Below are 25,708 nucleotides of genomic sequence, written 5' to 3' on the forward strand. Positions count from 1 at the left end.
TAGAAGTGGGACTCATTAGCATCAACTGAGCTAAGTCAACACTGGGTGCTCTGCCAAAGGCTTAGTATTATGTCCAGAGAGAGCATGTAGGATACAGTGCCCAGCTCTCCCATGCACTGGAAAAGCAAAGGCCCCCACCATATCGTTGGTCTACCGTATCTATACAAAAGGAGAAATATTCCTCAAGTCCAGAAGCTGACATTATACCAGGCAGGTGGGACTCAACAAAGGGGTCCAACTCTACTGTCACTACGCACTCGGTGACAAGTGCTTGTACAACAGCTCAGCAGTGCCTGGACATTTGCACACACATCTTACTGGCAGTTTTGGGTAGGCACTCTAAATAGCTAAGCAAAGCAAATGATTTCCCTTGAAGAATTTTTTTTTAAAAGGGTTTTTTTCTTTTTCTCCAGTGATGATTCTAAGTATGCTGGTTGTTCTTTTCCAGAGATCAAAGCCCTTTCTTGGCCCACGTGCAGTCAGATTGCTGCTGGTATGGAGAAGTTAACCACTGTGATTTCTTACACTGAAACTTCAACTATTCTTTTCCATTTCTTTTGTTTGCTTTAATAACATGCAAAGTTCATCTAAATTGATAATATTTATACCTCGTCTACAAGAAAAAAATTCCATATCATTTCTGCTGATAATTGGGCCATCTCTGTTACAATTCACTTATTAACTACGCAGAACAAAGCTCATCTTAGTAAGTTATGCACATTAATAACAGCCTATTAGCCATGCCGCCTTCTTATGAATCAATTAAGTTTAATGCCCAAACTTTAAAATGAGCAGAAGAGACATATTTCTGAGTAATGAACTTTGTTAAAAAGCCAATAAATGTTCATAAAGACTCACTATCTCTACTTACACAGGCTTTTACTGAAAGATATTCAAATTTACATATCAAATCTCATCTACTACTTTTTTTTTTAATTTATCAGCCTGAGATTTAGTCAAGACCACCAAGTCTGTATTTTTTATTTTTTATTTTTTAACTCTTTGCATGTCTCCAAGTTCTGCTGAAATGCTGAGCTGGGGCTCCATTTGCCCTCTCACAGGACAATGATTTCTCCAGAATTAGTGAACGTTCACCAGAAAACTACTGGCAGAGTGCACACGGCCTTGACATCCAGGCACACAGTTCAGACCAGTCAGCTTCGCTTTGGGTGTCTGATGTTCATGTGCTTTGCCACTGTTTGCCATTTAGTACTGCTTCTGCAATTCTCTCGAGAACTCTAAATTCCTCCTGTTTCTGACTATCCCAGAAAGCCTTAAATGCCTAACCAGGGGCAGTCACTTGAGCAATGAAGATAACGGACTTCTCACTTTGGAGAACACACTGAATTACCAAAAGCTAATATGGATCAGTCCATAATACACGTTTTTCTGTTTTTGTAGGGAAAAACTATTATTTTTTGATAAAAATTGAAATATTTAAATCTATTTTATCCTTCTTTGTAACTTACAATGAGGTTTCTACTGAAAACGCTGTTTCAAAATTAAAAGCTGATAAAAGTATTTCGGAATTTTTAAAATGTTGTCTCTTCCCACTATCTCCTTTTCCATACATGCATTGCTAAAAAAAAAAAAAAAAAAAAAAAGTGAATATTTTCTGTTTCTTTTAAGTTGCAGTTTGGACAAATTAATTACTGACCAAATTTTAATTTTTGGTCAGAAGTAACTAATGCTGAGTATTCCTGCTACTCTTCATAAATCTGAATGCACTTCCCCCTATGAAACATATGCACTACAGGAAAAAATATACAGCTCTAATATATGCTGCTGCCATTTCTCATAAGAAAAAGACAGGTCCCTTAATAACAATGAAGTATTTCCGGCACAAGAACGCACTATAAATTTTCCCTGCATTTCTTTAGATACGTGACTGGGCTATCACTAGATTATTTCTAAACTAGTGTAAATTTACATGGAGCGTAGTTATAGAGGTACAAATTTTCCAGCATCTTCTCTTATGTAGGAAAGGCTTATAAATCCTGATTTGTGTCACAGAAATCCTAAGTGATGACTCTGGATTTGATGTGGTCAAGACAATAGAATCTGGCACCCCCTTGATCACCTTCCAAAGTCCACTTGTAAAAAACTAAAGCTTGCTTCATGACTCCAAGTGCAGATAGTAGAGCAGGAATTTAAGGCTGCACATCGAGGCTGTACAGCAAAAATGTTCCAAGCCTCCACTGTGCTGTTGTTGATGGACGTATCCTATCTGTCATCGGAATTGCACCCATCTCATTATTGATACACAGCAATTGCAATATGACATCAAAATAGCGCCAGTCCACATTGCCTTACTGCACAATTCCTTTTACTCTCAACACTTCTGTCCCAGGGAACTAGTTTTATTATTTGTTGCTTTTAGGAGCTTGACACAACAACAATACAGAGTAAGAAAGTAATAATGCCCACAAAAAAAATAATAGAAAAAAATCTGGAGTACATCAACCTTAAACTATAATCTGAGGCCACTCTTGTTCTACAAGTGTATGATGACAAACTATGGATAAATAAAAATTTCTAAAATTTATGTGACTAAAAATATAATACCTCCTAAATACTAACAATTTCTACTACTTTCAAAAAATTTTAAAGTAATACTGCAATTAAGAACAGAATGTCAAATAAGCACAAATGGGAATAAAGTATGAATGATGTCATTCAAGGCAATACAATGTAATACACCCAAAAAGCATTCACCAGCTACTTAATTTCTGACAACCTTTCTATATATGCTGTAATTCAAATATGAATCAAGTGATACCCAGCAGCCACATACTGCGTGGCTGGGTTGGATTCCCACTGTCAAGACCTGTTGCCTTGAAATTTATAGCAAGTTGTTTTCATGTTTATGACATTTGCAGGGACATTTAGTCAAACAATCAATCTCTCTCTGATGCACTACAAGACAGTTTCTTCTGAAATGGTTGAAGCCATTCATTTCAGTCAAGCAAATGGAGTCAGCTTCCAGGTGCAAAGAAAATCTACTTAAAGAACAAAACAGCAGTGGTCAGGCACCCTTCAGAACAGAACGTTATTTATGGCAATATTAGGGGAGAGTTCATGCTGTTTGACAAAGTCTGTGTTTGTTGCCCCTTTGCCAGCACTGAACACCATATGGCAGTAAACTGTTCATTCACACCAGTGCATTTGTCAGTCATCCTGAACCAAAATTCAGCCTAGATGGATGTAAATCCCAGTGATGCCCACAGCAATGTTGAGAGGGTAGTTCAGCATGCAATGATGAAACCAAGAAGGTCATTACATCATCCCTACATTACCTTTTGTCTAACTTCTGAATCTTTCTCTAAAACAGACACTAAAAAAAAGACATCCTTCTCAAGATTTAAAGTTACAAGAATTCAATTCCAATAGCTTCTATTACTATCAAAAATTAAAACAGCAAAACTAGAATTTCAATTAGTGAATTTACACAGCTTCACAAGGTTAAAAAAAAAAAAAAAAAAAGGAAAAAAGCCACCAACCAACCTAAACAGACTAAACAGAGCTTCCACAGTGCTGCACAGGCAAACAGTGCTTTCCATTTGAACAGCACTGAGCAGGTGCCTGCTTACCACAGCCCAGTGTGAGGTTTCCTGGTGAAGCCTTTGTTTTACCTCCCCTATGAGCAGAGACAATTTGCATACCTTTTAAAATAAAAGCGTGCCTGGCTGGCCTCTCTTTTGATTGACTCTTGTTGTCTGCTGAAAAACAGCTTCTGAAGTTCGTAATGCTCTGAAGCATCTCTTATCTTACCCTGCCAAGAAAAGCTGAGAAGTAAAACAAGACTGCACCTGCATGGACCTCCACAACTTCATCCAGGCAGCTCTCTGCTTCGGTGTTGTTCTCCTTGCCTTACACTGCAGAGGACAAACAAAGCTCACCCTTTGGCCCTCCCACATGGGACCCACCGCAAAAACACAAGGCCACTATTTTCAGTGGAATTTCTGAATTTAGAGTGCAAGACATATGAGGAGCAGCTGAGGTCTCAGGGTATGTCCAGCCCAGAGCAGAGGAGCTGAGGGGAGGCCTCATGGCGGCTGCAGCTCCTCACAGGGAGCGGAGGGGCAGCGTTGAGCTCTGCTCTCTGTGACAGTGACAGGGCCCGAGGGAACAGCATAGAGCTGTGTCAGAGGGGTTAGGGAAAGGTTCTCCACCAGAGAGCAGTGGGTGTGAAACAGGCTGCCCAGGGTACTGGTCATCGTCCAAAGCTGCTGGAGTTCAAGGAGTGTCTGGACAATGCTCTCAGACATTGGGTTTGATTTTGGGTGGTGCTGTGTGGAGCCAGGCATTGGACTCAGTGCTCCTTGTGGGTCCCTTCCAGTTCAGGATATTCTATGGTTTTATGATTCCATGACTGGTCACAGTCCAGCCACATGCCAGCCCTCCTACACAGTGCAGCCACTCACTTGGAAGGGCAGCATTTAGGGTGGAGGAGAACAGAAATCACTAGTGTAGAAATAACAGCTTTAGAGGTCTACCCCCACAGGGCTCACGAAGCCACAGCACATCCAAAGAGCATGGAATAGCTCTGTAGTGCACCTGGGGGACAGGGCAAACAAGGGAATGCAGCACACAGGTAAATAATGAAAAAAAAAAACCAAGTACTTGCTGGTTATGTGATGTCATAAATAGTAATAATGTATGCTAGCAGCCATCACAGTTCTCCCCCATTAACACTAATAAAACAGACTAGAATGAAATTGAGATGATTTTACTGATTTCCTAAAAATAAATATAAATATGTACACATTCAAGCTGTCTAAGACTACACTTAGGTTCCCAATGCAATTTGCAGTTGAGTTTGTAATCTTATCTATCTCCTTCCATTCCATTGTCAACCATGGAAGCCTACAGCTGATAATGAGGACTCCAGCTGCGCAATCCAAAATGTGCACAAGTTCTGTGCTTACACAGAATTTATAGCTGAAAGAGACCAAGGCAAAGAGCAGGAACAATAAAGTACTAAACAAGCGCAGGCAGTGAGTGGTTCCAAAGCAAGTCTTTGAGTAGTTGAGTCACTTCAGTCTGATTTTATTCAAATAATTCAATTCCTAGAGACGTACCACCTACTGAAAGCAACTTCAGATATATCAAGCATTCAGGTGCAAAACTGATAGCTCTAGGTGTAAAAAAGAAATTTCCTAGAATATCCAGTGCAATTCTAAACATCCTAATACTACAAGTGGTCTACACAGAAATTGCACCAACTTGGTTAAACTGTTTTGGAAATTAACTTATTTACATTGGAGCAACCCTCTGGCATATTCTGTAAAGTATGGGAAAATGACTTGGAAGCCAAACTAAGCTAAATGAGTACATGACACACTCTTAACCTGATTGAACCATGGTCATACAAGCCTGCTATGCTAACTTAGGTAAATCAGCTCTAGCAAAATCAGTGCCAATTCTGTATTTAATGCACAAAGACAACAATTTGCTCTTTTTCCACTTGTCCCACGCCTATTTCTCAGCAGTAAAACTTATGTGGAAACAAGGAGATCCCAATGAAACGCAGTGAGCAAACATGCCTGTTTTGGTCATACACAGCAGAATTGCCTGAATTCAGAATTGTCTGAATACATATATCTATCTTGCCTATTTCTAGTCATTTAGGCATGTATTTCTAACTAAAGAGAAGACGAAGAACTTAAGACTCCTACTAATTTTAGGTGTTCTGAATTGCACCCAGTTACAGCATTACATACCACGACACACGGGAACTTTTGAAGCAGAAATTGTGTAGAGGATTCTGTAACTGAAATAAAATGGATCAGTATATAGGATTTTTTTTTAAAGTAGAGGCAGTCCTTCCTGCTGTTTTAAGTTTGCAAGTGTAGCTGTTTGAAAATGGAGCATTGTTTAACAGCACACTCTGTGGAGATGTATTTGTTTTTACATTACCTCCTAGCATGGGAAAAAAAAAAAACACTCAGATTCTAACCACAAATTTAGTTTGCAGGATCTAAGGCCACAAGATATACCACTAGCTCTACAAATGTAAAGACCTGCACTTATGGAATGGAGCCTTGCTGATGAGTCTTTCTACAGAGAAACAACAGGCTACTTAAAATTAGTAAGTCGTCAAGTAATAAGAAAAGTGAATGGAGGAAAAAAAAAGGAAAACAGATTAGTAAGAAAAAAAAATGGGAAATAGCCAAAAGAAAAATAATTTGTTCCAAACATTAACAAATTTGTGAAATAAGGATGTAACATACACATAGTTGAATAAAAGAAGGTGAAGAAAAATTTAAGTTTAATACAGAACTGGAGTTGTCCCTGATTATGCCATATCTAGGAAGGGTTATCCTTTCCACACAATTGTCAGTAAGGCCTTCCAGGCAAATCTTTCACAAAAGGTGTTACAAAATCATCATTCACAGATACCAATTTTCATATGTTGGGTGGGTCCATTTCTTCCTATTTGTTCCAAAATACATCCAATTTTAATTAAATGGTCTTATTAGTCACAGTCAAAGCAGTTTTTCAGTTCCCTCTGACACTTTAATTTACATCCTCTATAATTCATGAAAAGAGATACTGCAAATCTTCAGGCTTCATTTTCAACCTTTACCGGTCTTCCTTTCCTTTTCCAAGCCTTCATCTTAATTGAATGGGTACAGAATAAGTCTCCTAAACCTAGATTAAACTGTATCCTATCAAACAACATAGCACCTTATGTTGTTGCAAGTTATTCAGTCTTCTGCTCATTGTTGTCTCTCTTTCTTAATATCAAACGAACATTAGCTAATGGCGTTAACAGTGTTACCTTTGAAGACAGAAAATTGATGACAGTCAAGGACAATTATGCCACTTTCTTTATGGTATTAATAAATAGCAGAAAAAGCACATGGTGAAACTCCCCTTGAAAATAAGACTCCTACAGCCAAGCAAAGGATTTCCAGTTCTGAATTACATGCATACACAACTTATTTAACTAGTGTCAGATACAGAGAGGCACATTACATCAGCAAGGAAGAAAATCACCCGTTCTTCACTGATATGAGCATAAAGGTACATTACAAATAATAATAATTAAAAAAATATCACCAAAAAAATTGCATTTCCATAATATAAATTTACCATGAAAAAAAAATCTAAAAGAACAGGACTCTACTACAGAGCTTCCTATAGCTTTCAAGGCACAAGGTGTCAGGAATTTGTATGAGCTCAAGCTCAAGCAAACTTCAGGGGTCATCACATTTCTGTATTCCAGATCAAGACTGAGAGAAAACATAGACTTTCACTCTACAGAGAAAAGCATCAAAACAAATAAGCCAAAAGAAGAAGTTATTTGCTAAAAAATTTATTCTAGACTTTATCTTTGGCCAAAGAAAAGAATGACACAAGGTCAAGGAGGAGTAAGGCCTTAGGAAACAACATTTATTAAGCTTCTAATTCATTCCTAATTTTCCTAATTAAAAGAGAAGAGATTCCTGTGCTGAAAAATACAGAAAGAAATTTATATCCTCTTTTAAAAGTTCTGCCCCATCATTTATAGTTGTCTTCACCTTTTCTCTGCAAAGCACATTGTTAGCCATTCTTGTTACTGTATTTGGGCATCTTCTCCCAAAAGAATAAAAACCACTCCTAGCTCATACCACTTAACCTTCATTGTTTTCAGAAGAGTACCCCATGATGATCTACAGAACACATATCTTTCCTAGTGTTCAAAAGCTTCAGAAATGCTCTTTGTTTAAAGAAGTAGAAGAATCACCAAAACCTTAGAATCATAGAATCATAGAATTAGCTAGGTTGGAAAAGACCTACAAGATCATCCAGTCCAACCATCCACCTACCACCAATAACCCCACTAAACCATGTCTCTCAACACTATATCTAAATGTTTCTTGAACACCTCCAGGGATGCTGACTCAACCACCTCCCTGGGCAGCCCATTCCAGTGCCTGACCACTCTTTCAGAAAAGTAGTATTTCCTAATGTCCAGCCTAAATCTCCCCTGGCGCAACTTGAGGCCATTCCCCCTCATCCTGTCACTAGTTATAAGAGAGAAGAGGCCGACCCCCAGCTCACTACAACCTCCCTTCAGGTAGTTATAGAGAGCGGTAAGATCTCCTCTGAGCCTCCTCTTCTCCAGACTGAACAATTCCAGCTCCCTCAGCCGCTCCTCATAAGGCCTGTGCTCCTGACCCCTCACCAGCTTTGTCGCCCTCCTCTGAACACGCTCCAGGGCCTCAATGTCTTTCTTGCAGTGAGGGGCCCAAAACTGGACACAGTACTCGAGGTGCGGCCTCACCAGGGCTGAGTACAGAGGGAGAATGACTTCCCTACTCCTACTGGCAACACTATTTCTGATACAATCCAGGATGCCATTGGCCTTCTTGGCCACCTGGACACACTGCTGGCTCATGCTGTTACTGTTGCAGGACCAGTGTCCAACCGCCAAAAAAAGGTTCTGAGATGAAGAAAAAGCCTTGACTTGAGTAGGTCAATTCATAATGTTATGATATAGTCTGCCTTCGGATAATTTCACTGAAGGTTATTTCATTTCTAACCCATTAGTTTCTACAAGGGAAAAAAATCCTTATGCTACTTACTGAATTTTAGGTATTAAAAATTTATCTTATTAGACTCTTCTGTCTCTTTAGCATGACCTATTTTTCACTTTCCTATGAACTGGAAAAAATAGCACTCCATTTTCTTGAAAAATCACCATGTTACAACGTCCATAATATTAGTAAATAAATATATCTTTACAAACTCAAAGATGAAGTGCTTTGTCTAATGCACTTGTATCTCAATGCCATACGTTACCTATTTTCATGTATTTAATATCTCCTATCTAAAAAGCACCAGTTTTGACACAGTGTGTACATGAGCAGCATCAAGAGCAAATCCACATAGAGGACCATATTCCAAAGCTTACAGAGGTACACTGAATTTTTGCCATTCAGATAAAGCCTCAGAGATAACTGAAGGACAGAAGAACTGATAAACTGAAGGATTTTAAATATTTCTTTCAGAAGTTCAAGAGCCAAACGTATAAATACGCCTAAGATGATTGCACAGCTTTGTAACAAATGGGCATTGAGGCTTCTCCCTGGCTGCCTTCTTTCCCTTCCTCCCTACCAATACTTAATTCTAATCAGCTAAAGAATTCCCAAGGACTGTAATAAATGCAAATATTTTCACCCTACAAAACTGTTAACATGTATTTTTTCTCCCCTAGGCTACAGAATAAAACAAATCTGGAAGCAACTATAACCAACACAACCTATATTTCAAGGCAACACTAGTCTAGTTTTCTGAGCCTAAATGACTTTGTGGTCTTAAAAAAAAAAAAAATTCCTCGCACTCCCTTTGTCAGGTCTTTTTTTTTTTTTTCCTCTTATCTGGCCTTTTTAATTAATTGACATTTCAAATGTATCATTCTTCTTCAGCGATTCCTGATTAGATGTTTCCGTTATGATTCTGCCTCCTCAAAGACTTAGCGTAATTTTTTTCAGATTGGTTTCCTACTTAAAGGTATTTATAGGAACACTCAAACCCTCTAGCATACTTATCTTTTCAATTTGACAATGCACAGTTTGTCCAGGATTCCCTGCATGTTCTAGGAAATCCTTTCCCGATTCAGAGATTGCCAGGCTAATAAGAGAAGTCCAGAGTCATTCTTTTAAACACAAATATCCTCAAATGTAAAAAACACTGCAGTGAACTCCAATCTTTATTTTAAAACAAAAGTATTTAGCTGGATAGCACTTGAAAATGTTTTATAATATTAGGAGGCTTTCACTCTGTTTCATTCTGTGGTATCTATATATCACACAGCGAGGGAGGATCTTTTCAACCTCTAGTGCCAAATTCAGCTCATTAGCATGACCACCAGCTCATTGCTTTTTTAGGGCCAAACTAGCGATCCATGCCAACAATTAGCCATTACCACCAGGAATACACACAACTATTTTTTCATGCTAAACTCCTGTAATGGAAGATATATTTTTTTTAAAGTTACACAGTGAATGTGAAACAAGATCAGTGCTATAGTCCTGGTTCACCCTGGCTCATACAGAACCTTGCACAAAATCAGCACAGTACACATACTTTCTCCACTGTGTAAGTGGCAGACTTATAGAGCTATAACTCTACATATTTTCTGTTGCTAATTACTTTACAGTTGATTTACTGCTTAGAAACATGCATTCAATTCTACATAAAAACTTGGATATTGTTTCAATATTAATTATTATTCTGCATGAGGAACTATGATGAAATCCAGCCCTGCTTTATGTGGCTATTATCAACACTCCAGAGGAGAACTTTTCAAACTTCAAAAGCCTCAGAAGAAATTCCAAAAACATAGATCTTTCCTGTCAAGACTGCAGGCAGCAATCATTTCAGATGGAAAAAGAAACCAAGCTCACTCATTTATCCTGCAATTAACTGAATGAAGAAATTGCTTGCCATTCCATGGTCAGAGCAGACTTAACACTTGTCTGCTGCCATACTCTGGACTGAGTTCAGCCAACAATGTCATGTGCTTCAAACACATCCTCAAATCTTGGCCAAATAGAGTTAGAAGTCATTTCCAGCACAGAAGCATAGCAGCTAAATTATTAACAAATTTCCTGCAATAATTCAGTATGGCTTCCAAGACATGTAAAAGTAATGTAAATGTCTTTGCTGAGATGGGAAGAAAATATAAAACCAACATCAGTGCCCTTCAAAACACTTCAGCAATTCTTGTGGCCACCTGCTTGCTGTCTTTGGCTTCCACTACTTACGTAACAATTTATCAGTCACAGAATCATAGAATGGTTTGGGTTGGAAGGGACCTCAAGGATCATCAAGCTCCAACCCCCCTGCTGCAGGCAGGGCTGCCAACCGCCATATCTAACGCTAGACCAGGCTGCCCAGGGCCACATCCAACCTGGCCTTGAACATCTCCAGGGACTGGGCATCCACAACCTCTCTGGGCAGCCTGTTCCAGCACCTCACCACTCTCATAGTGAAGAATTTCCCTTGATATCCAACCTAAATCTTCCCTCCTTCAACTTAAAACTATTTCCCTCTGTCCTGCCATTATCTACCCTTTCAAAGAGTTGAGTCCCCTCCTGTTTTTAGGCTCCCTTTAGGTACTGGAAGGCTGCAATGAGGTCACCCCGCAGCCTTCTCTTCTCTAGGCTGAACAAGCCCAGCTCCCTCAGCCTGTCTTCATAGGGGAGGTGCTCCAGCCCTCTGATCATCTTTGTGACCCTCCTCGGGACCCTCTCCAACGTTTCCCGCTCTTTCTTGTGTTGGGGGCCCCAGACCTGGATGCAGTACTCTAGATGGGGCCTCACAAGGGCAGAGTAGAGAGGGACAGTCACCTCCCTCTCCTTGCTGGCCACTCCTCTTCTGATGGAGCCCAGGATACCATTTGCTTTCTGAGCTGCAAGAGCACACTGCTGGCCCATGTTCAGCTTTTTCATCCACCAGGACCCCCAGGTCCTTCTCTGCAGGGCTACTCTCAAGGATTGCTCCTCCCAGTCTGTATATATGCCTGGGATTCCTCCAGCCCAAGTGCAAAACCTCGCACTTTGCTGTGTTGAACCTCAGTAGATTCACCTGGGCCCACCTTTCAAGTCTGCTGAGGTCCCTCTGAATGGCATCCCTTCTTTCCATTAGAACAAACTTGAGAAGCTGGTGAAGAGGGCTTTAAACTAAAGCTGCCTGGGGAAGGGAACCTCAGGCCATCCAATTCCTACTACTTTGATGCCAGTGCCAACAATAGATGCCCAGAGAAGGACCACAGGTCAGGGAGAGAACATCTGAAGGAGCATGAAGGAACTCCAGCCGCTCCAGCCAGTAAGGCAGCTTCATCAGGGGCCCAACTTAAATGCTGCCGTGCACACGCATGTATCATGGAGAATAAACAAGAGGAGTTAAAGACATGTGCATGCCCTCAGGGCTCTGGTATTTCTGGGATCAGAGAGACGTGACAGGATGGCTCCTATGGCTGAAGTGCTGCAATGTGGATGCAGGCTCTTTAGGAAGGACAGGCAGGGGACACAAGGAGGGGGTATCACTCAGCATGTCAGTGACCAGCTGGAGTGCTGCGAGTTAAAAATGGCCAAGGACATCCAGAGCAACAAGAAAAGCTTCTGTAGGCACATCTGTGATAAAAGGAAGACAAGAGAAAATGTGGGCCCTCACCAGAAGGAAACAGGAGACCTGTCTACTTGGGATGTGGAGAAGGCTGAGGTACTCCACAATATTTTTGCCACAGTTGTCACCAGCGAGTGTTCTAGTCACACTGCCCAAGTCACAGAAGGCAAAAGCTGGAACTGGAAGCATGAAGAACCGCTCACTGTAGGACAAGAGACCATTTAAGGAACCTGAAGGAACACAACAACATGAGATAAATGAAAATATTGAACAGTTTTTCTAATATACAGCAGATTGAACTGGTAGCAGAGCCAACTGTATAGATTGGCCAGTATTTCTCATTTTAAGACTCTCTACTCTGATGCACCTGAGTTTAACTGCACAGGCTTTGCAAACATTCAGCAAGTGGTGAGAAGACTGAAAATTACACTATTTTCAGGTGTAGTAAATTCTGGAAATCTTTATTTCAGAAATTCTAACATGAAGTTTCAGAGGGAAAAACTGTCTGCCAAACTGAGCCAATCCCCACCATAATTTGATCTACTTGCTTTCATACACTACAAAGCAACCTTCATAAACGTGACTGAAAAGTTTCTTCCCATGCAGACCCTGCCTCAGTCAGCTCACAAAATGAACAGTGCTTCCTTACACAATTCAAAGTTTCCTTTTTTTCAGATGGTTCAGGTGTGGGATATACACCTTATTTGAATATGCTCTTCCAACTGCAAACAAAATTATCAATATATTTAAGGGACTTATTCTCATACTCATTAATGCATATATCCAAATGACACAATCTCAGTTTATTCCCAGCACAGATCCATGCTGTAAAGTGAATGAGACAAAGCTATCAAAAAAGTGAAAACAGATCATGAGATGATTATATATGCTTAAGCCTTTGGGCACAGAAAACAACTATCCTCAATCTTCTTTGAAAATTACCTAAGCTCTCCACTGCATTTGACAGACAGCAACTAAAACACTATGCCCCTTTTAATAATTGTCTTATTTTAGCACTGTGTTTTTTTTAAAAAAAAGTTATTTTGTGATCTTCTAAGGTAAGAGAACAGTTATATCTTCCCAGTTTGCAGATAGGGTGTATCACAGAGGTGGACCACTGGAGATGTTACAGCCTAGCAGAGACATAAACTGAATCTCCATAATTCACTGCCAGCACATTAGTTCCCAAGCCCTCGTCAAACTCCATCTCCCTCTGAACCTGACCAAATGAGTTTGTCATAGCACAGTCCCTACAACAGTGACTTTCTGCATCTTCCACACAAACATTAGTTTCATGTTTTTGTGTTTCTCTTTATGCAGCACTCCCATTCTGCCTCACAAGAAGCAGAGATGTGAACTTAATCTGAACTGAACCTCTCTCCCTTCTACAAAATATAACCAATGTATAATTTATTTTTTTTAAAACATAGTAAATGAACAATAGAACAGGCTGTATTACTTAAACAAAATGAAAAATCATGATATATGTTTATCAGCATTATCTGAAGAAAACAATAGCAAAATCTGAGGTTTTCTTAATATTTCCACTTTATCAGCAGCTGTAGAAAGGAAAGCTACAACCCTGGGAGACACAATTTTCTTAAAACGCCTTATCATATAAGGAATATACATAATTTTACAATATAAAAATGAGTAGGGTGCAAGACTAGTGCAAGACTATATAATTTACTAGAAGAACTTATCTTTTTATATGTTTTTGAGCCATTCTTTCTAACTCTATAAAAGTAATGTAATTCTCTTAAATTCTGAAGGATATTTGAAACAAATCTGTGGAAAGAACTGTCTTTTTCACATTTTGTATACGCTTTCCATAAATATGGACACCACGGAATACTGGCTTGCTTTGGAATAATTAATTTTTTTAAATGACGTCATGCATGTCATAATGCAGAAGAGACTGTATGGAATATTAAAACCATTTCCATCTTGGTTTATGATTTATTGAACAAAAAGCTGAGCTCTCAAGTGCAGAAGTATTTCCCTATATCAGCCAAGCCCACTCCTGGTTAAGAGAGCCTCTGCTTGTTCTTTTCTCCTTTTCTTGAGCTCTGCAATGGAGTTGTACTACCTGATGTTGCAACAAATGGAAATGTAAGGGCTTTTCTGTCTTCTGTTATCAGGACTTCTAAGGTAAACGCAAATTTACCTTTTAAAAACTAAAAAACTTGCCTGTCTCCCACCTAAGAACTCTGCAGCAGCTGGCCATTTGTAATGAAGTTGCATCAAAGTATATAAGTCTTGAAAAGAACTGAAGCTGTAGAGGACTGTGAAAATAAGGTGCAGTATAGACAAACAAATCCCAAATCCTTCTGAGCAAAATAGCTGTTCTGTGAGCTCAGAATCTCCTGACAGCAACAAATCTGCACTCAAGACTTCATAAGACGGCAAGGTAAGGAAAAACTTTAACTGAAGCTGAGAGTCCACTCACCAGCTGAGGTACAAAGAAAAAAAAGAAGAAAAAAAAAAAAGAAGAGAAAAAGAAAAAAAGAGCAAGCAAGTCTTCCTTAGTTTCAGATCTCACAGGACTGCTTCAGGTTTTTCCCATTCTTTAGTAAGAAAAAAATCATAAAGAAAGGAACACTAGTTCTCTCATCAAATATAATCAGAATGTAATTAACAAAATACTATAGGTCAGTATAGTAACAGTATAGTAATATGTATGCATATCCACTAAGATTAGTCTATCATAGTTTAATAAAGCAAGATAATCAGACAGTCCCACAAAACTCTACTTGTACGAACAGACTCTGTATTAAACAAGTAAAAGAAGTCATGAGACCTGGGATGCAGCCTTCTTCATTAAAGTCCTCAAGGACAAACAGATGGCCAAAAAAGCCAAATAAATAAATAAATAAATAAATAAATAAAAGGATGGAGAAAATAAAAGCTTTCTCGTCTACCATAATTACTGGTTAGGAATACTCTAATGCACATTTAGAAACGTGCGTGTGTATAGTATTTTCAGATGGACACCAAGCTCCATGGTGCAGCCAACATGCTGGAGGGAAGGAATGCCATCCACAGGGGTCCTGACAGGGTCAGGTGGGCCCATGAGATTCTCAGGATGTTCAGCAAGGCCAAGTGCAAGATCCTGGACCTGAGACAGGGCGAACCCAAGCCCAAATACAGGCCGGGCTGAGAATGGATTGAGAGCAGCCCTGAGGAGAATGACTTGGGGGTGCTGGTTGATGAAAAACTCAGCCTGAGCCAGCAGTGTGCACTTGCAGCCCAAAAGGCCAGGGGCCCCCAACACAGGAAGGATGAGGAGCTGCTGAAGCAGGTCCAGAGGAGGCCACGAGTATGATCAGAGGGCTAGAGCACCTCTCCTATGAAGAGCTTCTGAGGGAATTGGGGCTGTTAAGCATGGAGGAGAGAAGGCTCCAGAGAGACCTCACTGTGGTTTTCCAGTACCCAAAGGGAGCCTAAATGAAGGCTGCGGAGGGACTCTTTTCGTAGTGAGCGTAGTGATAGAACAAGTGGGAATGGTTTTAAACTAAAAGAGAGTGAGTTTAGACTAGGTATCAGGAAGAAAATTCTCCACTTCAGGGCTGGTGAGACACTGGAACAGGTTGCCCAGAAAAGCTGTGGGTGCCCCATCCCAGGTTCCCCAGGGCCCCATCCAGAGGCGTTCAAGGCCAGACTGGATGGGGCCCTGGGGAACCTGATCTAGTGGGTGGCAACTCTGCCTGCCTTTAAGTTGTCTGAGTTTGAGCAGGGGAGCTGGAACTAGAAGGTCTTTAAGGTTCCTTCCAACCCAAACCATTCTGTGATTCTTTGATTCTAGAATTTGCATTCATATTTATAGAGAGATATATAGATATACAGATACATAAATATATGGATAAAAACTGCACTTGAAGTCTGAAAGCATGAGGATCACAAACATTCTCCCCTGCGTCAGATTCACACTTCTCAGCTGGTCTTGCAAGGTACACTGCTATCACACTGACATGGTATTTGTCTGAGCAGTAGAATTTCAATGAAAAATTCACAGCACAAGTTTTTATAACATACAGCATTTTCCTTTAGTCCCTACTATTGCCAAGACCTTCCCACAATATCACAAGGCTTGTGTTTCTGGAGAAAGGATTTTGCTCACATTAAGATTACAAACCGTAACTATTACCTCATTATTTTTGAAAAGCTTTGCCAGCAAACAATCCCATTTTGCAATGTTTGTTGATTTTAATTACTAATACACATCTCCTGAGCTGTATCTTCAAGGAGTACACAAAGATCCAAGTTTATTTAATAGTTTTAGAATGTTAGCTATTGATACTTTTTAACTAAAGCAGACATTGTTTCAAAGAAGACTGCCTTCACCTCATCAATTTGTCAGAACGCCAGTGCAAGATAGGTTCATCTAATGAAATACAAACCAACTGAACTAAATCTGCACTTCTCTAAAGACTAATCAGTGTGTTTCTACTACTGAATACTTTAAATTGTTGAGAATACAAAATCAGTGAAATGAAAAGCCAGCAAAATTTCAGTAAGTGCTGCATGCCACCAATCTTTCAAAGAAAAGCTGCAAGCACAGATAATACTAAAGGTAGCAGTGAAAGTTTAGAGGTATGTGTAACTATCATGGCGCTTCAAGCTGAAGCAGAATGGTTAATTTTATTACAAATGCATTGAAAAAGTCCTTGTTTGGAAAGTATTAGAATAGTGAGTTACTGTCTCAGTGGTAATGCAAGGTGTTGAGTGCAACGAGGTGGGGATGAAGAACGAGGACATGGATAACCAAGAACCAGCTCTGAGAACCTTCAAAGACAATTTGGGGAGACACTTGTATTTTTCTCAGAAGCTTGATTAAGGTGGAAACCTTCATCATGACTATACTTGCTGCAATAGCCGTTTCCAAAATGGAATAAACCCTTCGCACTTTAAGGAAAAGGCAATTGCAATGAGAAGCATCAATCTGGTAGATATACCTGCAGTTTAAAGACAACTGACAACTTCCATCCTTACTTAATGAAAATCATTTATTAAAGAAATAGACATGGAGTGCAAAATACCGTCTTCTCCAGTTTTAAGATCTAACAAACTATATCGTGAAAAACTAAAATAATGAAATTATATTCCTTGTTTCAATCTGTAATGATTCATTTTCCACCAAGATGTAATTTCTCCTTCATATCAAATATTCTCTGCTTTTTAGATTCCCCAGTTCACTTGTCCTGCTACTGAGGCACCAATTTAAAACGCGCAATGACTAACCAAGGAGACCCTGTAGCTGCAATGCATCAAACCAATTTTGTTGACCATTCACGGGTCACTGAAACATCAGCTTCATCTGCCTTTTTTGGCAACAAATGACAAACATTACCATTTATTTCTCCAACCTTATAGGTGCCATACCACCTAGGTGAGAAGGAAAATAACTCCAGCCTGCTGTCAAAAGTTTCAGTCCAGCCTAGAATAGTCAGTAAAGATATTTACAGGCCAAGGGATGGAGATAGCCAACATTTTTAAATAAGTTTGTTTAACATCAATTATTAACAGATAATGAGTTACACAGCAGAGCTGATGTTCAGTACTTGGGCTAAAATGCAACCCTGCTTGAATTCTACCCAAAGAAAAGCCTCTGGTGTCATTTATCATATACATTTTACTTAAACTATGAAAATATGAAACTCAGAAATATTAGTAGTAAAAGGACTTCATTTTCTAGTGTAAGGGAGGTTTGAAATATGAGAACTTAACTCCGTACATAGTCCAAACTTAGCTCTTCCTTCAGCAAAACATTTCAAGACAAGCTTAAGCTTAAGCACACAAGAAATCAAGTAAGCACTAATTTCTTTAAGTAATTTCCCAGGCCAATGCAAGAATGTTCAAGATGAAATCCAGATGTCCTTGAAGATCAATTATGTCCTAAAATTAAATGAAAAAGTGAAGGCAGATACTAGACCTAGAATTTAAAAAGAAATGAGGATCTTCTCCAAACCATAACTGGATTAAGTTTAGAATACTGCAAAGTTCTGATCAGGAAGAAAAAAAAGTGCAGAATATTTGGGATGGTATTAAAAATAAACTAACTAAACCAAACTAACATTTTCTTCCTCTTAACCATCATAATTCTGTACAAATTAAAATAATCCTGAAACCAACTATTATGAATAGTTATGATTCACATGAGTATAGGATTACTAGGTGCCAAACAAGATGAAACAGACCGCTCACTTGAAAATTACCACAAATTTTCGAACATCTGTTTAGCAATAAGGACTGACAAGGATGTCTCCTGTGGTACTGTCTAAAAAATGAAGAAATTTTATACCCATGCATTTGCATACTTGAAAGCATCCTTTATATTATCCCATAGGAATTTTTACCACTACTTTGAAGTGCAAACCTGTGGTTGCACAGGCTGTTAAATACCAATATACCTGATTTCTCTTTATCTCACAGTAGATAGCATATTGAAGTCTTCTGTGAACATTTATGTACTGAGAAATTAAGCAAGCCAAGCAAAATACATCTGGAGACATTAGTCTTACCTCTACTTAAGACCAGCAGCAGGATGCTGGCTGGGACAGCTGACCACTCCAACCCTGCCCTGGGATGGGCACCAGCGATCTCTCCCAAGCAAAATCATCGGGATTGCAGCTCACAGTCCTGATTTTTGCAACCACACATATGCAGAATTTCACAGCACCATTTTGTAGCCCTCTGTATCACCATGCAGACCTTTGTGTTCTCCAAAATGATTCAACGAAAGAGAATTGTCTCAGGCACTAAAACTGCATCTCAGTGTATGATTTCTGTTGCTTCAAATTCCCCTAGTATTCTAGTATTGCAGTAGCCCTTTGCTTTTACCAAATAAAGCATTTTAGCGTGGTGGTAGTCATTCCTAAAGAATTCTTTCTCTTAGGATAAGGATTAAACATTGACGAAGATTACTGCTGTGCAGCAGGCACTCAACCCATTATCAAAACCAGAAACAAGCTCCAAGAGATCCTCTGCCTTGTTCAGAGAGTAGGCACAGTAAAAAATACAGGTTTGTATGCTGCATGCTAATGTCAATGTAAGCATTTAAGAAACTATACTTATCTCAGAAATAAATGACACTGAGTTTTATATCCAGCACATACTAGTGAACCAAGATAACAGACTGCTCCCCTCTATTTACAACATTTTTTTCCTGGAGCATATCAAAGACCGGATACCCATGATTCACCTAGAAATGCTAAGGATCTACAAAAGGCTGTCTGTAATAAGAAAAGACTGAATTATTACGCCCCTGCAATAATTAACCTACTAGTATAAAGATCAAAAACACAGCAGCATCTCAAAATTCTCAGACAACTTAAAGGCAGGGAAAAAAATACAGTTAAAATACGTAATTGGATAATTTGGTTTTTAAGTTTCATGTCACCACTTCAGTCAAAAAATCCGTAAAGCAAATCACAAGAAATTGTATGATTACATGGCATTCTATTTTTAACGCTACTGATTAACAGATGGGAGTTTTTCCTTCAAAAATGCTTTAGTCATTATAAAGTACTAACAATGATGTTAATTAAACACATTTGTAGGACTAAAAAGAATGTGAAATCACTCTTTTTTTTTTCCTCTACAGTTATATCTAGGTGTTTTTCTGACAAGCTTACCCCTCAGTTACAGCAATATGTACATGTGTATGCCATGACAGGGCAATGAATATATCAGACCAGCACTCCAACTTACAGGCTCTTTTATCACGTTGATAATGCTAAGTTTATATCAGTATGTCTGTACACATTTCTGCAGTTGCATATTGAGTTCACCAGTTCAAACTGGTTTTGATGCAAGAAATATCCTCTTGCTCCAGCCCTCGCACCAGGAGAAGGGCTCTTGGGAAGTAACAGTGGACATAATAATGTATTGCTATAGAAATATCCTTTGCGGAATTATAAGCAACAGCTTGATATTCCATATTTTATCCTCTCTGTATTTTTACTGGCCTACCTACTTTACTCATGATAAAAAGTACACTGCAGAAACCCCCACAAGCTCCTACATGAGATCAGTAAGCTTATGTAAGTCATGCTGCCAGCAGAAAGGACTGAAGAAGACTCAGTAACGAGAATGAAAAGGGAACATCCCATCCTGTCAGGTGCCAACTACAGAGAGCACAAACCCTTTCTCTCCTGTTCTGGCTGAAGGAAACACACTTCCCCAGGATGAGCTGAGTCCGAAGCAAAGGAAGACCAGCAGCCTCTGCAAAAATGAACAGCACCGTTGCAGCTCATCCACCAGAGATTATACAAAATGTTAAGAAGATATATAGACATGCCTCTCCTGTGCTCTATTACTTCTACTCTGATTGAAAGGTAACTTCATAAGGAGAGAACAGTCACCTTCTAGCAACGATTGCTGAGGGAGAAAAGGCCAAGTAAGTTCTACATAAAGTTCCTTTAAAAATCTTAATGTTCTGATAATGAGGGAAACTAACCAAGGATTTGACATTAGTCTGAGTTTTGATTTTTTTTTCATTACAACTCAACATGAGTTCAAAAAAACGAAGCAAAAATGCTGTCTTCTTCAGAAGGCATTGGCACCAGACACCTTATGAATAAGAAGGCCCACGAAGATACCATTTTTCTTAATTCACTTCTTGCTTATCCTGATGGCATCACTCGATGGCATGGTAATGTGACACCTGACCAAACGGAAGCACTGAAACCTACGCAGTATTCCCCAGAGCTGTGAGCTGCTCCTCCACCACCACACGAACGGGGTTATGAATGGATTTGAAGACACATTCTAATCCCAAAGTAAATCATTTCAGCACTTCACTGCTGTAAACAAAACGTGACAAAGAGTAGCAGGGCATTATGTCTGAACTGCGCAGAAGAATGGGATGCTGTCTGCCAGATTTCTCAGCCAAGAATAATTCTCAATACTGTTATTATCTTGGGCTGCGTGTGGTAAGCTAATTTCCACTTCCAGTTATACCAAAGCAAATTCAGAGCAAGTCCATTAATCGAATTATTTTAATGAGGATGAATCTGGCTACGTGCATGGGCACATACATACCAGCATCCATTCCTGAGATGCTCAGGCAGATCAGCTCTGTGGCGCTCATGTCAGAGCCATGACAGAATGCTTTTCTCAGATTAATAAGTGACAGAGAGAAGGCTGTTTTCAATGGAAAAAAGGAAGCCAAGAGCTGGCTTGTTTCCATGGAAACAGTAGCAGCAGCAGGCAGAACAGCTGTAGAGAAAAAGGCAGAAGTTAGGGAGGCAGAAATCTTCCTGATTTTACCTCACCGCTATGTCAGTGCCACCAGATACCATCTAAATTTAACGCAGATCAAAGTGGCTTACGTTGAGTGGGTAACTTATTAAACAGCTATTTGCAATTAAGACTCTTAACAGCCAGCATTCTAGAAATGAATTAATAAAAAATACTTATGATTTAGTCATCCCATGTACCCACGAAGCCACGGAACACGTGAATACCCGTAGCAGTGATATGTCATGGTGTTTGTCCCAGGCACAAGGCACTGCTGCTTTAAAAGCAGCCAACGTAAGTGAAAGGATTTTTTTCCCACTTAACAATAAATTATGCACTTTGATTAGCAAGATGGCAAGAGGAAAGCCCACCCTTTCAGTTTCTTTGTAATCCTTACTATTTTCTTTGTACATTCCTATAACCATTTTCAGATAGAAGAAAAGTCTTCATAACTCAAAAATTTCTAAGACTTGCATTTAGAAATTAAATGCCTGTTCTATTTTTAATAAAGCAAATAAGCCCTGAACTTCACTATTATTACACTCTGAGCCAGCCGTATCTTCCCCACCCCATTCATGGTGTGCCTGTCAGACCACCCCAGCAGCACTGCTTCCACCAAAAATAAAAGCCGTTTGCATCCTGAGCAGCCCACATAAGCCACTCTGGTACCCAGCATGTATCCAGCTACCTGGAAAAATGTGCACAAGCCACCAAAGAAAGATGCAAGTTAACTCCACTAAGAATGCTCTCCCCTATGATTTCTGGGGCTCTACGCCTTCAGGGGATCCATAAACCCAGTTCTCTCCCCCCCTCTTGCCTCCCTCATTCCGCCGACCCTTCCCACAGCCGACCTCTCTGGGCACTGGAGGCCTGCGGAGGTGTGACTGCGAGCAGCCTCCCACAGCATCACTGCACGTACAGCCACACACAGGGGCTTCTCATTTCCAGCAGAATACAGCCTGTCATCCCAGTCCCATCCCTGCTCTGTGCATGGACACGCAGGCTGCTCCGGGGAACACGCAGACAGCTGTGAACTCTGTGAGCTCCCGGACAGTTTCTGGGTTCCTCTGCTAAGTGCAAGAATAATCCACAATCCTTAACAAAAATCAATGATGAATGCTAATTATTTCTTTAAACGGCGTCATATTTCAACTATTATTCAAAAATAAAAGGCCTTAAAAGCTTAATTAATTTGAAATATGGTATCTGAGACTTGCGCTGACATTCCAGGTCCCACCAGGCATCTGCAGACACTCTGTCAAACTCAGTGCTAATTACGCCTCTTGTACTTCCTTACAAACTATTTGGACATCTCTCTGCACATAACTACAGCATAAAGAGTCCCTTGTATTCATGAGCCAAGGGCATCAGAGGAATCCAAAATACCCCACCGTTGTTAACCAGTCACACCCACAGCACACACAGCGCAGTAAGAATTGGGTAGGGATCTGCACCGCACAGGAGGATTTGGCTGCCCGACGCATCTCCTGCTGGGGCAGCCCTTACGCTGGGACCTCTCCATCCACACATCAGCACTCCATCAGAGAGCAGTCTGTGAGTGACAGCACCGGGAAGCCCAGCGAGAAAGCAGTGCCACTGCGCCCTGCCTTACAGTTCTCAGCCGGAGAAATCCAAAACGGTGAAATAACAAACAATATTCAGATGTAACTCCTGAACTTGAGATGCAAAGGAAGGTGTTGCAGGTTTCAAAGCAATTGTACGCACACGCATTACGTTTTGCATTTACAAAAAGCACGGCTAGTAGATGTCACTATCAAACTGCATGTATTAAAGTTGATTTTTTTTTAAATCCCTCATACAGAACACCTTCTCGTCAGCAGATGAGTTCCACTGTTTATATAACATTGCTGGATGGTCTTGCTAGAATAATCTGTGTGTGCACTATCCCCCAATAGGTTACCATGGCAACTTATATTTGAATTTCTATAAATTTCTATTTTTAGAGATCACAGTTTAGGATAAAGAAAAATCAGAAATATTAAGTACCATCCCCTTAATAACAAACATCCAGTTTTTCTCAACGCCGCGTTCCTCCAAACAGACACTGCGGAAGTTCAACCAGGCAGCACTGCTACGGAGCGCGATTACCACCGTTATTAAGAAAGTTTACCAGCGAGCTGTCTCACCACCATCCCAGCAGCGCATGAGTCAGGAGCTCGCACTGCAAGGCGCAATTGATGTTCACGGAGCTTTCCTTGCGCTCGGCAAGGATCTCACCCAAATATTTTTAGAGTTAGTCATCATTTCAGCTGACACAAAACAATGCCGCGTTTGCCAGAATACTCAGAAAACAAACTGTCTGTCTCAGGTGCGGGGAAGTGTTGAACTGACAATAGCACCTCGGCTCCCAGCTGGGTGTACCACCACCCATGCTGCCGCATGTTGGGGTGCAGGTGCAAGCATATGCCGGCCCCAAGGCACAGAGGTGCCCCATGCTTCCAAGTTGCCAGCAGCAACCCAAGCTGCCTGCCTGCGGGAGGGACCGCTGCACAGAGCAGCAGCGCTGAACAGAACCAGAACTCAGAGCTGCAGCTCTGGCACTGCCTCGCTCTGGCTGCCTGTGGCTGAAATCAGAATATCACACGTTAAACCACTTTCTAACTTTAAAAAGGTAAATACATTCTCTAATAGGTGTTCACTGCCGGCGCCCCGCAAAGTTCAATGAAAGGCTCCACACTGTAAAAGCTGCAGATCTGCTGCTGTCAGCAGCTTCTCCAGCAGCGGTGGCAGGTGGCTGCAGTGGGACTGCCACAATGCTGGCAGGTCGGGTACTGACAGCTGAACTCTGCTGAATTTGGGCGGCCGAGATGCAAGCTGCATGTGTGATCTTAATGAGCAACAATAAAAACACCACCAATGTGTATTCAGAACGCAGCCTGCTATAGAGACACTTGAGGCACCAGCTGGAGCTCAGCACCCCTTGAAACCTCACTCTCTATCGGGCTTTGGTGACCCCAGTGGCACTGTTGGGGACAGAACTGATCGCTGTTGCAGGCTGAGGTCTGGGTTTTTCACAGGGACACCCAGTGAAAGCACTGCAAAATGCTTCCTGCTGCTTTAAATCCAAGCCCATTCCAACCACGAGCTCTTTCTCACGTGCCGCGGGCAGGACTTGCTGCTGGGTGCTGTTCCCACAGCTGAGTTCAAGGCACCGCTGTGTATTTCTCCTGTAGGTGTTACAACCATTTGCTTGTTCCATGGGTTAGAAAGCAAAACCCATCACCACCAACAGCAGCAACTACACGTCAGGGGTGAAACTCACACCATGCTCCAGCACAGAAAAAAGAGCCAAAATCTAAAATCCCATTTGACGAGAACTCACTGAGGACCTGTGTTCCCTAACAGCCCTCAGCTGCAGAGTGATGAGGGCCACCATGGCGGGCAGAGGGCAGGTTGGTGCCCTGTCACCGGGTCCCGCCGAGCTCAGGGCCCCTCCTGCTTCCTGCAGAGCCCCACTGGAAGGGCTGTGGGCAGTCACCACCTCACACAACCCAACACCTCCCTGAAAGCCAGAGGGCACGGTGCACAGACAGCCCTGCAGGCCCCCAGAAAGGGCACTATGGATCCCATAGGCACACAGCGTGGACCCCCGGTCAGTGGCACCCCCATGTCCCCACGGAGACCAGGATGGCGGGCAGGCTCCTGGAGGCACACCTCCCACCTGCCCCAGAGGGGCCGGTGTCACCCCTCACAGTGTCCCACCACCCACAGTGCCACTCCACAGCCCACCCCACGCAGGCCGAGCTCCACCTCGACGCCCCACGCTCCCACCACCCCGAGGCTCCCGGGGGCACCACCACCGCCATCACCCGCGGGTGACAATGCATCTCCCGGGAGCGCCGTCTGTGGGCGCTTACCCTGGCGGCCCGCGAGGAGTAGGGGTCCTCGAAGAGCGCCCAGACGCGGGGCTGCAGCCGCCTCCAGCGCCCGCCCTTGCCTTCAGCGGCCGCCGCCACGTCCTCGATGCCCAGCCGCTTGGCCGTCATGTCGTCGTCGTCGCCGTCGGGGGGCGGCTCGCCCGTCAGCAGGTCGGGCGCCTCGAAGATGTCGAGCGCTTCCTCGGCGTCTCGGTGCTGCCGGTAAGTCATCCAGCAGCAGGGCTCCACGTCGGTCTCGTCGATGCCCCAGAAGGCCAGCTCCTCCTCGAAGAGCGGCCCGCACACGTCGGCGGGGCAGTGCAGCTTGCCGGTGCGGTAGTAGTTGAGCACATAGGCGAAGACTCCCGGGTGGCGGTCGAAGAAGAACTCGCTGGCCCCGCCGACGCCCCGCGGGCTGCAGCCGCTGCCGGGTTCGGGGCAGCCGCCCGCCGGCGGGGCCGCGTTGGGGG

At 41.7% G+C, this 25,708-nt stretch overlaps 1 protein-coding gene across 1 annotated transcript in view; it reads right to left on the bottom strand.

Annotated features, from left to right (window-relative positions):
• KCNC2 (potassium voltage-gated channel subfamily C member 2) overlaps positions 1 to 25,708 on the bottom strand; it is a 90,485-nt gene that overhangs the window by 64,554 nt on the left and 223 nt on the right. The window contains exon 2 of the mRNA XM_021385196.1: positions 25,239 to 25,629. Within this exon, the coding sequence (XP_021240871.1) occupies positions 25,239 to 25,629 (391 nt within the window). The remainder of the gene's footprint in view (positions 1 to 25,238; positions 25,630 to 25,708) is intronic.

This window comes from Numida meleagris, chromosome 1, assembly GCF_002078875.1.
Source record: "Numida meleagris isolate 19003 breed g44 Domestic line chromosome 1, NumMel1.0, whole genome shotgun sequence".
Lineage (NCBI taxonomy): Eukaryota > Metazoa > Chordata > Aves > Galliformes > Numididae > Numida > Numida meleagris.